The sequence below is a fragment of the Myotis brandtii genome, unplaced genomic scaffold, assembly GCF_000412655.1.
Source record: "Myotis brandtii unplaced genomic scaffold, ASM41265v1 scaffold2454, whole genome shotgun sequence".
Taxonomy (NCBI): Eukaryota; Metazoa; Chordata; class Mammalia; order Chiroptera; family Vespertilionidae; genus Myotis; species Myotis brandtii.
Window position 1 is genome coordinate 33,768 of NW_005359285.1, and position 13,590 is coordinate 47,357.

Here is a 13,590-nt window from a genome sequence, read left to right on the forward strand (position 1 = left end):
ATATTGCTACGACATATGTCTGATATTTTGCTACCTATGGAGTCTTCTAAGATTTTTATGGTTTCCCATCTTACATTTAAGTCCTTTAACCACTTTGAGTTTATTTTTGTGTATGGTGTAAGTTAGTGATCTAGTTTCATTTTTTTTGCATGTATCTGACCAATTTTCCCATCACCATTTATTGAAGAGACTGTCTTGACTTCCTTGTATGCTCTTGCCTCCTTTGTGAAATATTAATTGAGCATACTGGCTTGGGTCTATTTCTGAGTTCTCTTTTCTGTTCCATTGGTCTATATGTCTGTTCTTGTGCCAGTACCAGACAGTCTTGAGAACCGTGGCTTTGTAATATAGCTTGATATCTGGTATTGTGATCACTCCAACTTTGTTTCACCAATTTGTTTTTGCATTCATTTGTTCATATTGATTGAATGAATACACTATATCTTTGGCTACAATGGCTGATAAATGATAAGCACATGAATATATATGATGAAGGTTTAACAGCTCCTACTATCATGAAACTTACATTTAATGCTAAAATAAATAAGTAAATAGATATTTTATCATTTATATGTATATCAAGTCAAAAAATTATATGAAAAGTTCTTCAAATAGGTATAAATAAAAAACTGTGGGTGTTCTGTAGAAGAGAACAATTTATTGGGAAAGACCAACAAAAGAGATCATGGAGAAATTAACATTTAAAATGATTCCTAAAGATTACTTTGAGCCTTGGCTGGTGTTGTTCAGTGGGTAGAGGGTAGGACCTTGCACTAAAGAATTGTGGGTTCCATTCCTGGTCATGGGCAAGTACCTGGGTTACAGGTTCAATTCCCAGTCCTGGTCAGGGAATCGAACACACACAGCACATGTTGCGGAGGCAAATAATTGATGTGTTTTCTCTTCTCTTCTCTTCTCTTCTCTTCTCTTCTCTTCTCTTCTCTTCTCTTCTCTTCTCTTCTCTTCTCTTCTTCTTCTCTTCTCTCTCTCTCTCCCCTATTCCACTCTTTCTTAAAAAAAACAATGGAAAAAATATCCTCGGGTGAGGATTAATGACAACAAAAAATATTACCTTGAATTTCACTGGGAAATTTGGGAGTAGAGGGCCATCATTGATGGAATTATTTGAGGAAAGAAAGCACGAGGTGAGGTTTGGAAACAGTTCATACCCTCTCTTCTTCTTCAAGTGCTTCATCATTATCCTCACACGAAACCCCAGCACATCACTCCCTGCTTTAGGCTAAACCAGGGAAGGTGACTACCTACACACCTTTGTCCACTCAGCCCTCCCATAGCAGATGTCTCTAATCAATTATAGTGCTCTCTCTGGTTGAGCTGGAACTCAACTTCAGTGCTCTCAGCTCACTGTGAATACCACTCAAACAAAACTCGGCTGCCTTCCAAGACCTAATCATACATTTACAGAATGTTAGCACTTAATGGGACCTTACAGAAAATTTTAGCCAATCTCCTCATATCAGAGAAGAGGAAAATTGAGGCCCAGAAAAGTTAAGGGTTGTGCTCAAGATCTGACAGCCAGGGAGGGCCAAGTATCAGGCGAGCTATTTCTTTATGCCCCTGGCTCCTTCCTTCCCTATGTCTCTAACTGTACTTGTCATGTAGAGGAAAGGGTGACTATGCTTCAGTGCCACTTGGCTTCCAAGAGGATGACCTTGGCTATCTTCCCAGAGAGGGATGCTTTGCCCACTCACCCCCTCTCCTTCCGTAGCCAGTTTTCAACTTCCACTGGTGACAATCTATGGATGTCCTGTTGGAGCTAGCCTCTCACCAGGTTCAGGACTTTATTTCCCCCTTTATAAAACTCCTAGGACTGTTGAGGGTCTTCTAGAAACATATCACAGAGGGACGGGGTGGGGGGGGGTGAAGAAGGGGATAAATTAATCACATATTTCTGGAGACTCATCATCTCACTCCTCTCTCCATGGGTCTGCTTTTAATGCCATTATACAAAATACCTAACATTAGCATCTGAACATCTTGTTTACAAACAGCTAAATTACAGGGTGAAGTGATTCACATTGCAAATGGATTTCCCAAACAAAGAAAAGGTCACAAGTTTAATGTAGCGTCCTCTGAAATGTTTGCTGATAGAATAATTGGTGAAGGGAGAAACTCGAAACTAAAATGTACTAAGTCATGTCTGCTGGTTATGCTCAACCAGAAATGAAGCAAACCTGACATGATTGTGATTTTTAAAACGAGATGTAATTTGGCCAGATTTAAATTTTTTATTTTACTGGGTAAGCAGCTCAAATACAGGAATTTTGGCAGGCCCAACCCTCCATAGTTCTCTTTGCTACGCACCATCCTCCCATCCTAAAAGCCTCTCACGAGTAACTCAGAGCTCTCCTTTTTGTCTTTCCTTGTATCATTCTTGAAAATAAATAGCATCATAAACATGTTCTATGTGTCTCCAGATGGAGCCATCAACAACCCTTTTCCCCTACCCCCAAAGCCCAGAGAAAAGGTGCTCTGGTGGGGATGTGTCCAGATGGGGAGATAGATGATTCTTCCCATTGTCTCTGGCAGGGTCCCCTCCCAATGTCAGGTCTCTGTTGCCCAGTCACCCCATTGTTTGTATGTAGGGTGGGGCTGGGATTTCTCAAGCTTTGATTCACCCTCAGAAATGAGTCTTGCCTGTTCCCTCCCTTCCCTGATGGAGTCACAGGAACACACCTGTTCTCAGGTGTCTGCTTCCTAGGGAGGGACGATGCAGAGCCTGGCCTTCTGGTTTTAATACACCATGGCCCTTTGAGGATGAGAGAGCAGATGCAAGACTCAAGATGGCCAGGTGACAGTCCCGAGGCCAGGCTAGGTGGTGGGGGTGGGAGCAGGGACTAGAGTCACCATTCCATACCCGCAGGAGTTGTTTACATGTGGTGATTGATTCCAGGAGTGCCAGGAAGTCTCCCCTCCTTCGTCCTTTTTTTAAAGAACAGTCCACTCTGTCTGGAAATCAGTAATTACAGATTTAAGAAACTTGGATCTGCCTTCTCTTCTGGACTCTGGACCCAGCCATCACCAGAGCCAGTTTTTTCTTCCAAAAAATATATGGAAGAAACAATTAGCTTTCTTCATAGAGTATTGTGAAAACTGTATATGGAGGTGTTTTATGAGGTTTAATGACTAATAAAAATGCACCTGTGCCTGGCAGTGTGAGGACCAGGGATCCGTTCGGGTCTCTCAGAGCAGGGAGGGAAGACAGGCTTGGTAGGAAAGAGAGCACTTGAGTACCAGGGAGGAGGGAAGGAGGGAGACTTGTATCAGAGATGGGAACCACCAGAACCAACTCCTTAATTTTGTCATTAACTTAACCTCTGCTAAGAGGCAGTCCAGTGGTTCAGTCACTTCAGCTAACTGAAAAGAGCTGCGAAGTCAGGAGACCAATGAGCCAACCCTGGCTTTGACATTAGCCTCTCTGTGACCTTGGGCAGAGCGTATCTCCATTCCACCTCTCAGTTTCCCCCTCTATAAAATGGGGATAATGTGGCCAACAGGAAAGCTGAGTGACAGCTTTGAAAAGTTGAATGTGTTGGATGCAGACCAACTTGATGTTGTCTTATTAGATATTTATGACCTAGAGGACACTGGCCGTTCAAGGCCAGCCATGTTTAGGTCTCTATCCAAGCCACCCCTGGAGTATCCTCTGAGATGATAGTTGTGTTATAAGCCAAGTTGTATCACTAGCTAGAATTCTTAAAATTAAACAGGGGTTGTTTACTGATCAAGTAAGAGGTCAATGAGCAGATTGGGAAGAATAAAGACTCGAGCGTATTCCAGAGAAGCTATGAGGTGACTGAGACATGAGGGGACGGCACCATCTATTCACTCATACCCAGCACATCTACACTCACTCATTCTAGAGGCCAGGCACGTGAAAATGCCTTGATTTATGTCCACACCAGATCTGTCTTGCTGCATATTTCCCTTTTGGAGAGTCTGCATCAGGATGAACATAATGGTGTGGGAGCATGGAAGCGAGGGGCACAGGCAGAGAGGGTGTTCATCTCCAATATTGAATGGAGAGCCTGGAATCTGAAACCATTCTTAAACTGTAAAATCTAATTTAAGCTACCTAACAGAACTGCCATGAAAATTAAATAAGGGATTTGGAAATGGTTTAAAAATTACTTTTAGGTATTTCTATCATTTCTCAGGCAGCCTTACACTCAACAATGATGGAAAAGAGCACATTGACCTCTAGTCGAGCAGGATCCTGATGTTCTGGGCAGTGGTCCAAAGGGGATCAGCCTCCTAGAGCACAGGGACTAGGAGGTCAACTGGAGGATCAGAGCTCTTTCCTCCCATAGGCCTGGGAGTAGGTAGAAGAGGAGGCATGGCCTGGAAGGGGAATTAAGGCTTAACTTTAAAGGTTTAACTGACCCTGAAAAATGAGCAATATCCGGTCTGTATATGACAGAAAGCACAGGCAAGATCATTAGTCACGGTCCCCACCCAGTGACAGTCTCTTGTCCACCAAGGAGATGCTAGCCACTGTGATACTGTGGAAACAATCTTTGGGCAAAGGTCCCCACCCAACTTCACCCCGTTGGTTACAAGTTGTTGAGCAGCCAGTTAACTTTCCTGGGTCTACTTTTTTAAACTGTAAAATCTAATTTAAGCTACCTAACAGGACTGCCATGAAAATTAAATGAGGGATTTGGAAATGGTTTAAAAATTACTTTTAGGTACTTCTATCATTTCTCAGGCAGCCTCGCACTCAACAATGATGGAAAAGAGCACATTGACCTCTAGTCGAGCAGGATCCTGATGTTCTGGGCAGTGGTCCAAAGGGGATCAGCCTCCTAGAGCACAGGGACTAGGAGGCCAACTGGAGGATCAGCGCTCTTTCCTCCCATCTGAATACGGTTGCCAGATTTAGCAGGTAAAAATACAATCTTCCCTGTTACAGTTGAATTTCAGATAAACAAGTGCTTTTGTCATATATTTCATGCAATATTTGGGACATACTTACACTAAAAAAAATCTGTTGTTTATCTGAAATTGAACTTGGGTACTCTGTATTTTATCTGGCAGCCCTAACACAAAGGTCAAACTCTATCCCACCTTCTTGCACCAACACTAATAATACCCATCAGTCCCTGACTCCTGGTGGGCAGGAGGGGGACACAGCACCACGATGATGAAGTTTAGGGGCACCACTCACATTCTTCTGCTTGTGCTCAATGAGAAGATGAATAGAATCCTGTGTAAAAGGTCCTTGCTAGATTGGGAAACCCACAACATTGTGTAGTGGGGCCGGGCTGGGGGACTTCTCCCTCTATAATGTTTAAAACTATAGGTTCTTTGAATCCTTCCCATCTGAGTTCAAATCCCACCTCTGCTGCTTACCACCTAAGGCATCCTTCCTAGCCTCACTTTCTCATCTGTAAAATGGGAGCAATGGCATTTGCCTTATAGGGGCTATAAAGAGAAACTGAAGCAACAGCATGAAGGGTGATCTTAGCACTAGGCTCTAGTGAGTGCTCAATGAATGGCAGCAAAGACGATGTTCATATTTTAGTTGAAAGTGCCCCAAGGCCATACTCCTCCTCTTTCTCCTTCCTTAATGTTTCTTATAAATCCTCACATTTTTTTCTTTTTTCAAAAGATCTTGAGTCCTTGAGTTTGAGCAAAGGCCTTATGTGGGTGACGTCAGCTCTGGTAGACAGGGACCCACAATGCTAAAATATCTGGTGGGTGTTTTCCATCAAAACAGTCTAGTCTAGTAAAGCAAGTCCCTAGAGGAAGTGCAGGTGGGAGAAGTGGGTGAAGAATTGCCTGGGAGGTGGTGATCAGGGCCACGCCAAGTGCCTGGGGCATGTTGGGGGCCTTTATAAGGTTGCCAGGAGTGGCTGGTCATGAACCTCAGCCTCCTCTTCTAGGATCCAGCTTGTGGCCCCGGTAAGTGGGAACGCATTTATCCTCCCTGGATCTTCAGGGTCCTTTCCTCCTTCTTGAACTATCTTGAGCCGTTAGGCCACTCTCCTCTTCTTTCTTAGGTAGTCAGAGAAGTGGCATAAGCCTTGTGACAGCTAAGGAAATGTCACTCTAATTATTGCTTAGGAAATTCAGTCTCCATTCTCCATTCTATACCACTGCTAGGTGCGGCTAATTTCCTGATTCTGGGTTTTAATTCCCTGGCAAAAGGATTTTTCTCATTGAGGGGATATATTTAGAGCTATAGCATTTTGTGCCAATTCTGGTTCTTCTTTGAAGCTTTCTCATGCCCTTTTGGCATTATCAAACTTTGCTTTTGGCTTTACAGAAATTACATTTTATATATCATATTTTATACTATGCAGCTCCCATGTCTCACTATCATGATTGCCCCCTGGGACCTATACTTCCCATTTCTCACTAATCTCAAGTTCAGAAGGTGAGGAATGCTGTCTAGAGAGGAAACCAGAGATGCATGTCAGCACCAGGAAAGCCTCAGAGGCCTTTCTGGTCAGCATCCTCCAGGTAAAGGCATGGGGTCCAGGTTGCCCAGAGGTGTACCTGGCCAATGAAGAGCCAGTGTTCTTTTCCTCCAAACCAGCTGCCTCTTGGTGAAACATCTTCCTTTTAAGTCTCTTATCTCCAGTGATCTCTTTGGCCTTAAATAACCACGTTCTCCATGTAGGGCTAGAACCATTATCCCACAGCCAAGTTAAGTGGGGAGGCAGGGATGGAGCTAGGATTAGAACTCAATCCTCTGAGTACCTGGAACAGGGTTTGTCCAGCCCATCATTTACGCACACTTCCCTCTGAGACCAAGACTGCCTTTTCTTTATGCCCATTTGTCTTGCTCACATTCATTGCACTACTCAAGGCAACCAGCTGACATTACTGACCCATCAGCTAAGAGTTCATGCCTTGATCTTATAAAATGTCTAGGCTACCTTTTAATCATCAATTCAGCACCCCAACATATTTTCTGGTAAGACTTAGAAATATACTATGTATTCCGTTAAGTCAAGAACCCATGGAGAGATGAAGGAAGATAAGATATCAGAACAACATAGAAGAGAAAGAAAAGGAAAGAGGTCAATGGCAACAATGGGTGCATATGAATCAATCCATTAACCAATTTGAGGCCATTAATCACTTATCACATTCTTGGCTGGTGGAGAAAACACCCTTCTCAGTGTCAGAAGGGAGAAGAGATGGGGGGAGTTCTTCTCATGGCACCCCCTTCCTGGCTTTCTTTCAGGCTCACCTGTTCCTGCAGCAATGTCTTCCCAGCAGCAGCAACAGCAGCAGCAGCTGCCCCAGAAAACCCAGCAGCACCAGGTGAAACAGCCCTGTCAGCCACCGCCTGTCAAATGTCAAGAGACATGTGCTCCCCAAACCAAGGATCCATGTGCTCCACAGGCCAAGAAGCAATGCCCACCTAAGGGCACAGCCATCCCTGCCCAGCAGAAGTGCCCCATGGCCCAGCAAGTCCCCCAGAGTAAACAGAAGTAAGGATCATCTGGAATACCACCTGCTTGACATCTAGGCTACCAGACAGAGCCTTTCTTCTTCCTGCTCCTCCCCCCAGTTCCAGGATTTCCCCTTCTCTCCCACTTCCTCCTACCCAGGGTCAAATGAAGCACTGTTGGAAGTTCTTCCCACTGAGACCTACACACACCTCATCGTTGCCTCCAAGTCTTCTACCTTCCACCCTGATACTCTCTCAGGTGGATATGAGGAGGCCTCATTCTCTCCAACCTCCGGCTTGACCACAGCTATGGTGCATCCATGGGCCAAAGCAAAGAGTGTATCTGGGCTTCTTCCAGGCTTCCACCCTGATTAGTGGGGACACAAGGGGCTGGTGCACAGCTCCCCAGCTCTCCTTCCCTCAGCTTCTTCCTTATTTCCTCCCCTAATAAAACTGTGCTTCATGTCATTATCTGTTTCCTGGCTCCAGTCTGTGATCTTTCATTTATTCAGAAGGGATATTTGGGGAAAGTGAGTGTGTGAGCACACAGGTGCCTGGGAATGCATCCTCATGGACAGAGTTGCTCTCCAATGACTAATGACAGGAAGGTCAGATCTTGATACAGTTCAGGTAAAGGAGTGAGAGAGAAAGCCCAGAGACTAGCTGACAAGAGTCTGGGACACTTGCCCTTGGCTGAGTAGCTCAGTTGGTTAGAGCAGCATCCTGATATGCCACATATAAGTGAGATCATGTGATACTTGTCTTTCTCTGACTGGCTTATTTTGCTTAGCATAATAATGTGATAAGGGAGTAATTTCCAAAAAATATAAAGAATTCATACAACTCAACAAAAAGGAGACAAACAATTCAATAAAGAATGGGCAAAGGACCTGAATAGACACTTCTCCAATGAGGACATATAAATGGCCAATAGACATGAAAAAATGCTCAATGTCAATAATCATCAGAGAGATGCAAATTAAAATCTCAGGGAGATATCACCTCACACCTACCAGAATGACTATCATCAATAAATCAACAAACAAGTGCTGGCGAGGATGTGGAGATAAGGGAACCCTAGTACATTGCTGGTTGGAATGCAGACTGGTGCAGCCACTATAGAAAACAGTATGAAGATTCCTCAAAAAATTAAAAATGGAACTGCTGTTTGATCTAGCAATCCCACTTCTGAGAATATATCCTAAGAATCCTGAAACACCAATCAGGAAGAATATATGTTCATAGCAGCATTATTTACAATAGCTAAGATCTGGAAACAGTAAGTGGATTTTAAAAAGCTGTGGTATATTGATACAATGCAGCTGTAGTTTTAACCGCATCTCAAGTGGTTCTTATGCTTAGGTCAGGGAAACACTCCTCACCAATCGGTATTGGGTCTCAGAAACTCACCAAATGCTGCCTATTTCTCTGCCAGACTTCAAGCTTGATATTTGGTTGTCACTCAGCAACATGTGTTAGACAAATGACTACTTCACAGACCAAGAAAATTGTGAAACGTTCTGAGTCACTGGAGATGAGTTTCTAATAATTCATGTGTTTCTGATCCTAAGGAGATGAAATGCACTGACATCTTGTATCCACGGAGTATGCTCTCGTCACTGCAGTAGTTACTTCGCATATGTCATCCCATTTAATAACAGCCTGGAAGCCAATATTATCATTTCTAATGTATGGGCAAGATAAACTGAGATTCATAAAGGCCTTGGAGTCACAATACTGGATTTGCATCTTGAACGTGCCACCTATTTGCCACATAAACTTGAGCAGGTGTCTTATTTGTGCTTCAACTTCCACATCTGTAGAATGGGTTTAACAATCTATTCCTAGCACTGCTGTTATGACAATTAGCGTCAAGTGTTCAGAACAAAGTATAACATCTTGTGGGTGCCAATCAAATGGGAGCTATTGTTATTAAGAAACTTTCCCAATGTCATACACACACAGCTAGGAAGGACCTGGGGCAGAAATTGAACCCAGGACTTTATGTTTCCACACCCGTGACCTATAGAGGCCACTCTGTACTCTGGAGGTGCTGGCTCTCAGAGGTGGATCAGGGGAGCTGGCACAGCTGAACAAACAAAGGTGAGACCAACACCTACAAAGAGTAGTCACCTCCAGTGGGGTTCTGAACTCTCTGTGGAAAATGCTTAGCTGTGTGCTTGTCACTGTGCCCTTTCAACAGCCCAAGAAGCAATAAGTAATCGAAAGGGGATCACACCTAATATAGCCTAAAACATCCCAAATTCCATTTCAAACTCAATATCCTCCACTAAAAATAGTTGTCTACCTGTGTCTTTCGATCATCCATACCCAGGGAAACTTTATGCCAAATTGATAATAGATGAGCAATTGATCACTTCAGCTGTGTGGGAACATCAGGACCCAGTCAGTGTCTCTTCTGAGAGTAGCGCGCACCCCCCCCACCCCCCCCACCCCCCGCTTATAGAAAAGCCCATGCTTTACTAGTATTGAGAAGCAATGTGGCAGAGTTGCTAAGGGACCGTATCCTGGCTCATTCTATCTTTGTAACCTCTTGGGAGAGTTACTTAACCTTTTTCTGCCTCAGTTTCTTTATCTAGGGCATGTTCAGCCCATTGTATAATCACCAGAAATTTTAACCATCCTCTGTGCCCCCACTCATATAATGGACTTTGCAGTCAGTGCTACTATCCAATAACTCACGGTAAAATCTTGCCAATATGTACTCCTGAAAGTTTAGTGGAAAAAGAGAAGGTAGTTAAAAAGCGCTCTCTCTCTCTCTCTCTCTCTCTCTCTCTCTCTCTCAGCTGAAAAAGGAAAACACACAGACAATAGGAACAATAGGAAGAAGTTTCATCTGATTCAAGTGAAAGAAGAGGAAAAAATGAGACAAATTAGCAAGAATCATTACATACAACATTTTTAGCCCGTTCATCCTAAAAATGTCTGAAGCATCATTTCATTTAATCTTTACAATCACCTTGCAGAGTATAGTTTGAAGGTCTCAGTTTAAAGACGAGGACATTAAAGTGCAGAAAGGTTAGGCAACTTGCTCAAGGTCACCCAACTAACAAGGGCAGAACAAGGTTTTGAAACAACTGGGCCAGACAGTAACCTAGATTCTTTCTTTTTTACCTGCCTCAAGCAAAGAAGATATTTAAATGGTTCTCCATCCCTTAGGCATTGGAAAGATAAAAAAGGAAGATAGTGGCATGGAGATAGTATCCCAGGTCTAATTCTGCTGCTAAGCAAGCTGGGAAGCCTGGACCAAGTCCCTTCCCTACCCTACACGTCCCTTCCTCGCTGTAGGACAGTGCTCTCTTCACCTCTGCATCCATGCTTGCAACCTTCGCTTCCCCTACGTGCGGGCCAAAGTGCTCAGGAGGCTTCCATGCCCCAGGGACCTGGTGTTGCTTCCTCCTTCCCCTCCTCATTTTCAGATGGGGAGCCTGTGCCTTACAGAGACTTTTCTTTTTCATTATCATGACCTGCAACAAGCAGCCAGTCCTCTGCTCTTCTCGGTGATCATGGTGAGGATGAAAGTAAAATTCTCTTAATACTGCTTGTTTCTTGAGGTTGCCATATTTCAAATATGGGCTACCACGGTGAAATGACTGGAACTGAACGTCTGCGTGACATTCTCTGCCTGCTCTGAGCCTCGGGAAGTAAAGGAGGAGGGAGCCACCTAAGTCAGGAAGGGCCTGATCACTGGTCAGGCTCAGGGCCAGTCTGCCCTGCTCTGTAAGTGGGTGGTGAGCCAGAGGCAGCTCTGAGCTATGGAAGATCCCACAGCTGGTCCAAAGCAGAGCCAGGCTCGCATTAGGGAAGAGCAGCAGCCCCCTGTGAACATAGGAGGGGCTTCTGCCACAGGCTGAGCAACCCTGGGAGATGGCCTTCCCGTTAGAGGCCATTGCTTTCCCCCTTTTTTTAATGTGGGGAGTTTGTAGGACCGGATTCACCAGCTAGGCCAACCCTGATAGTGAATCAAAGCTTACCCGAAGGGGAGAACGGACTTAACACCAGCCACTGAGTGAGCATCAGGTAAACAAATGGGGGTCAAGGGAAAGTTCCAAAGACAGAGCCGGAGCAGTGTGGGGTGGAGAGAAGGAAGCCCAGGTGGGGACAGGAGAGCCTGGCCAGTGCGGGTACTGGGTGACGGGGAAACTCTTTTATCCAGAGCCAAGGCCAAAGGAGGGCACAGGGGACCCAGCTTCAGAGCAGGTTCAGATCCTCAGGGCTGAGACAGCTGGGTGGGGAGAGCAGAGGAGCAGAAAGCAGCTTCCTTGGGGCTGAGAATTATGCCAGGCTTTTCCGGGTGCTCCCTCTGTCAGGGGCTCCTGGGAGGGCGTTGGGTGAAGAGAGGGACTTGGCTCAAGCCCAGAGGGGAGCTAACGTGAGGGAAGGAGCTTAGAGCTCTGTGTGGCCACGGTGCTGGTGGAAGCCCAGAGAGAGGCGGATTGTTAAACAGTGAAGCAGGTGTGTGGGGAAAGCAGTGGAAGGGCTGTCCTTGTCTGAGACGCCTTTTCTCAGCTTATCTCTGAAGATGAGAGACTCTCCAGCAGTCTCTGGGCCTCTCTTTACAAACAATGCCATTCATTAATTTATTCATTCAATCCTTCATTCATTCAGTCAGTCATTCTGTAATCACAAGCTCACTGAGCAGCTACTGCCCACCAGGCACCGTGTGTAAGGATGGACGTGGACCAATGGTTGTGAGGACACAGTGGGAGGCTGACCCACGACTAAAGTTAACAAGAGGTGACTCAGCTGGGGAGCCAGCAGGTGCTCCCCAAATATTTAAGTGTGACAGTGGAGAGGAATGAGGAGGAGGAACTGTCCACACACCTGGGTTATAAGGTGATTTGGATTTTCCTAAGGCCACACCTAGGAATAGATTGTGTTTTGAAGGCAGCTCTGAACTTCAGTTTTATTTTGTGTTGATCAAAGGAAATGGCTGGTGTAAGTTCTCAAGGAATAACTGTTCTTCTGGCCCCAGGAAAGAGACCACAGCAAAGAATCTTCCGGACCTGCCCAGAGTGGAAGGAAGGTGCACCTGGGCAGGTGCTTAGAGGCTGCCCACCTTCTGCCATCCTCAGTGTCACTGAGGTCAGGGTACCGGTCCCTGTCACTGTGCCACCCTGGGACCTCCAACAGAGCGAAAGCAACTCTGGTTCAAAACAGGCATTTTAGCCTTTTCGTTCCTCTCAGACCCTGGCCCGTGAGGGGTGAGGAACTTAATTAGTGCCTTATTTCCACCTCTGTTCATTAATGTCCCCTCCCATTTTTAGCAGAGCTAGAAATGCCTTCTGTTTATCCCCACAGCCACTTCAAACATTAAGCAGATTTATGACTACTTAAGCGGATTCGTCCTGGCAACCATTAAGGGCTCACCCAAATTCGGAAAGCCTCTTTATGTCTTTTCACATTGCCACACACTCAAAGCTTTCCCAGGACGCTGAGTGGACCCAGCTCCAAGCCAGGAAGCCTGGGCTCCCCCTGTCCACCTTTAATCATGTTCTGCTTCATTTCCTCTGTAGGCACTAGGAGGGGTTAAGACTGAGGAGAACATAGGATTTCTGTGTAAAAGTCCTTTTCTCATGGGGTTGTTTGACTTTGGGGGAGTTACTTCACTTCCTGTGACCTCAACTCCCCATCACCAGGTGACAAGTGTGGCCTGAGGCTCCCTGAAATCCATTACACTAGAGGCTGTGTCTCTCGCCCCAGGGAGTTCCTGATCTGATGAGGAAAAGTGGTCTTCCTATAGCGAGCTCCTAGAATGAGCCATGCCTGGTGTATATGAAGGATTCTGAATGAATAAATATTTATTGAATTACCATCGTTTTGAGCAGGCATAGCTCCAACACTCAGAAAGCCCCCAGGAGATTCAGAGCCAGAGGGGGCGAGGGAAGCATTGCAGCCAGCAAGAGCTCCAGGAGTTGAGGCTGGAGTTGGAAGTGAGCAAGAGTTGGGGAGCAGGGTGGTGTTCATCACTGAGAACTCCATGGATGGGCTTGGGGTGCAGGCAGTTAGAAAGGGCTTCCAGGATTTCAGGTTGGGGGTGGTGTATAGTTGGGTAAGGAAGGAGGAAAGGGCCATGGCCAGAAGACTGGGTGGAGTAGAGGGGAAGTTACCCCAGAAGATGAATTATCCCTTGAAAATCTCTT

General features: G+C 45.4%; 1 protein-coding gene across 2 annotated transcripts; it reads left to right on the plus strand.

The window, feature by feature from the left end:
* The first annotated feature begins 2,768 nt into the window (after positions 1 to 2,768).
* LOC106726266 (small proline-rich protein 4-like) lies at positions 2,769 to 7,895 on the plus strand. 2 transcript variants are annotated; one of them, XM_014540484.1, is made up of 2 exons: positions 2,769 to 2,812; positions 7,217 to 7,895. In XM_014540484.1, exons 1-2 carry the CDS (start codon positions 2,779 to 2,781, stop codon positions 7,468 to 7,470), a joined length of 288 nt encoding a protein of 95 aa, XP_014395970.1. In that variant the 5' UTR covers positions 2,769 to 2,778; the 3' UTR covers positions 7,471 to 7,895. The 2 variants fall into 2 exon arrangements, with proteins under 2 accessions (XP_014395970.1, XP_014395971.1); XM_014540485.1 differs by lacking the exon at positions 2,769 to 2,812 and adding an exon at positions 5,895 to 5,925.
* The last annotated feature ends 5,695 nt before the right edge of the window (positions 7,896 to 13,590 follow it).